Source organism: Kogia breviceps, chromosome 3 (assembly GCF_026419965.1).
Source record: "Kogia breviceps isolate mKogBre1 chromosome 3, mKogBre1 haplotype 1, whole genome shotgun sequence".
In the NCBI taxonomy this organism is placed as follows: domain Eukaryota; kingdom Metazoa; phylum Chordata; class Mammalia; order Artiodactyla; family Physeteridae; genus Kogia; species Kogia breviceps.
The window spans coordinates 171,393,123-171,396,189 of record NC_081312.1 but is presented as its reverse complement, the minus strand read 5'-3'; the positions used below and the strand labels follow the sequence as shown (position 1 = coordinate 171,396,189).

Sequence of the window (3,067 nt, the reverse complement as noted above, 5' to 3'; positions counted from 1 at the left end):
ATGTGATTGCTTTTATGCAGCTAGTGATTTAAGGTGATTTCAGTTACCTCCTGAAAGAGTCTCAGGCCATTTTTGTCCCTAGGGTGTGTTTATTTGTTTTCTTTGTGTGACGGATGCCTTCTCTTTGATCCTCCAGATCCACACTCCGTCTTCTCCACCCTCCTTCCTGCCCCAGAAGGCTGATGGATATGGATTCCGTCAATGGACTCCCCGACTCCAGACTTGGCGGAAGGCAGGGAGGGAGGAGAGGAGCTCAGGTTATTTACTGCCCTCAGCCCCATTTCTGAGATATTGCGATGGCCTATTTGCGTTGCTCAAGCCAACGTCCCTGCCCCTCTCCGGAAGATCTCCGCTATTAGTGACTTAAGAATTCCAGACATCACTCCTTCCCATCGTCTCCCCAGCCTTAGTCATGGTGGCTTCTCTGCTGCTATTAACCCCAGGTTACTGCAATATTCCTTTGTGCTTCCCTACATTTTCATAAAGAGTCCCTTTGTGAACCAGCCTTTGAAATTTCCTAATTCAAGTGAGCCATCTGTTCCTTGTTGATATCCTGAATGATGCGCTTTGTTTCGGGTCTTAGTGTTTGCAATTTTCCATGTCGATGTATGGAATGTTAGCATTTTAAGGGGTGAGTGAGCGACCTCACGGCAGAAATACTTCAATGGCATGGGAGGCAGGGACTCTGGGTTCCCTGGCTCAGACCCCAATGGCATCATCCACCACGCAAAATCCCTACCCACAGCCCCATGCCCTGAGCCATAGCTACAGGGATGCAGGAAACGTCTCATGAGTGTGCACGGTCCCTCTGACATCCAAGAAAGAACAGGCAGGGACGTGAACAGCAGCATCAGGAGAATTCACATTTAGCGTATTTTTATTAATTACAGACACAAAATTTTTAGAGCTAGAAAGCTTGATGTGCTTTTTTTTTTTTCCAACTTCCCTCCCAGAGCAGCACCTGCTGGGCTGGTGTCTCAGGGACTGGGTGTCAGTGGTTAGACATCGAGGTTGAGCCAGAGACAGCATCCAGGAGAAAGCTGTGCCCGAGAGCATGCAAACGGTCCATAAGAGGCATTAGCCCGAAGCAGCTGTTAAAGGCAGGTCCAGGTGTGAAGCTGCAGGACTCAAAGCAGGAGTGAAAGGGGTTGTCCTGGGGAGGACGGAGCAGCACCTGGAGGGAACACCTGAGTCACTGGAGCACCACAACCAGGAGATTTTATGGGAGCCTAGAGGGGCTGCGAGGATGCCTTGCTGCCCCAGAGACGGAGGGCCTTGCTTTGGAAAGCAGTTTTTCTTTGCCTGACCATTTGTATTTGGAAATCGACCTACTTAGAAAGACAAACTAAAAGCAACTAAAGCACAAAGGAAAGTCTAAGGCTTTCTCCTAAAATTGGTTTGCAAATGTCCGGATGGCATCTGCAAGGTAAGAGCAGCATGGAGTAGAGGAACGCACGCAGGGGGTGCCCACGTCTGTGCTCTTCAGCTCAGCCTCATGGAAGTTTCCGCGATCTTCTCCCCTGGGGGCAGGGCAGGCCTGCCTGAGGTGCAGTGGCCTAGGAGTGTTAGAAGAGTTACCCTGGTTTGTAACCCTTAAAAGTCCAGGGGTCCTTCAGTGGCAAGAGGCGTATATGCCTGTGGATTTTCATCAAATGGACTTTCTCACCACCCCGCACCACAAGGAGAGTCACCGTGGCCACGAGCTACTCACTGAGGAAGGGGCCTTACCCTGCAGGGGCTTTGGGGCATAAAAATGGATGAAAGGGCAGCCTTTGTTGGTTCCAGTCCCGCCTTTGTGATTCCTTCACCTTTATCTCCCCTCCAGTCACGTCCCCCAGTGGAACATGTGGACATCTGCTGGCGCCAAGACCCTGGTGAGTTTTGCACACATAAACACGGATCTACTAGGGTATCTAGTCCTCAACGCTGACCGCAGCTTGCCATCTTCTGTTTTTCCACTTTCTATTTTTTTTAAAAAAAGGAAAACAATGTAAATATTTTAATAAAAACAATCCCAGAGCATTCACTGTCATCTGGTAATAACATAAAGGTGAGCAAAACAATACGAATAAATGCTTTAGAGCTACACTTCTAACAAAGCACACCTAAAAAAAACTGTATTGCCTTCTCAACCATTTCTCACTTCATTGATCATCTAGTTGGAGACACTTTGGAGCAGAGTAATGTTATCTCCTTTTAGCATGATCCGACCCAGTTGTTTTCTTGACTTTGTTGTAGAATGAATCTCTTCTGCATCATCTAATACGAGGTTCATATACTCATCAAAACCAATGATACAGCCCTCTATCCGCATATTCACTTGCTCATAAAGCCACACCTGAATCCGAGATCTATTTTGCAAGTATCTGAAGATGAGATTGATTGGCTGCACCATTACCTTCTGCACCTCCTGGCCCTGGCCCCGGTACGCCACGGTGGAAGCTCCCAAAGACCACACTATCCCGCACACTACCTCAAAAAGCAACTTCCGGAATCCACTTGCTATTTTTATTTATATTTATTATGCAGCCACCATATTATTTCACTGACAACATAGATTTAAAAGGTTCTATTGGCTTGAGATTTTTTTCCCCTCCAAGATTATTCATTTGAGGAGAGGACAAGCAACGGGAGATCCTGTCAATTGGAGCTCCCCAAAGGACAAGACCTTGATATGTTAAAACAGCACGAGGTGCCTGCCCAGCCCTGCTCTCAGGATGCTGCTTCTCTGGTTGTGAAAGCTGACCAGCTGGCTTCATGTCTGGTCTCTACCATGGACTGGCTGTGAGAACTTCTTCCACAAGCTACTAGACCTCTCCTAGCCTCAGTTTCCTCCTTTACCCAGTGGGGATAATGAGAGTGCCTAGCTGAGATGGTTGGGAAGAGTAAAGGTGTTTGTATCTGTAAACACTCAGAATGGAGTGTGGTACAGAGTGAACACTGGCCCTGGGGATTGGGGATGATGGTGATTCTACGCCATGTGGGTGTGAGAACTTTCTTGGGTTCCAGGAGCTGAGTTACAATACCAAACAGGTGTGGAATAAATGGAACATTTCCCCTACCACTG

At 47.8% G+C, this 3,067-nt stretch overlaps 1 protein-coding gene across 1 annotated transcript; it reads right to left on the bottom strand.

Moving 5' to 3' along the window:
- Window positions 1-2,114: 2,114 nt before the first annotated feature.
- On the bottom strand, window positions 2,115-2,395 carry LOC131752920 (small nuclear ribonucleoprotein E-like). Its single transcript, XM_059057581.2, has one exon. The coding sequence runs from the start codon at window positions 2,393-2,395 to the stop codon at window positions 2,156-2,158; it is 240 nt and encodes a 79-aa protein (XP_058913564.2). The 3' UTR covers window positions 2,115-2,155.
- Between the last annotated feature and the right edge of the window lie 672 nt (window positions 2,396-3,067).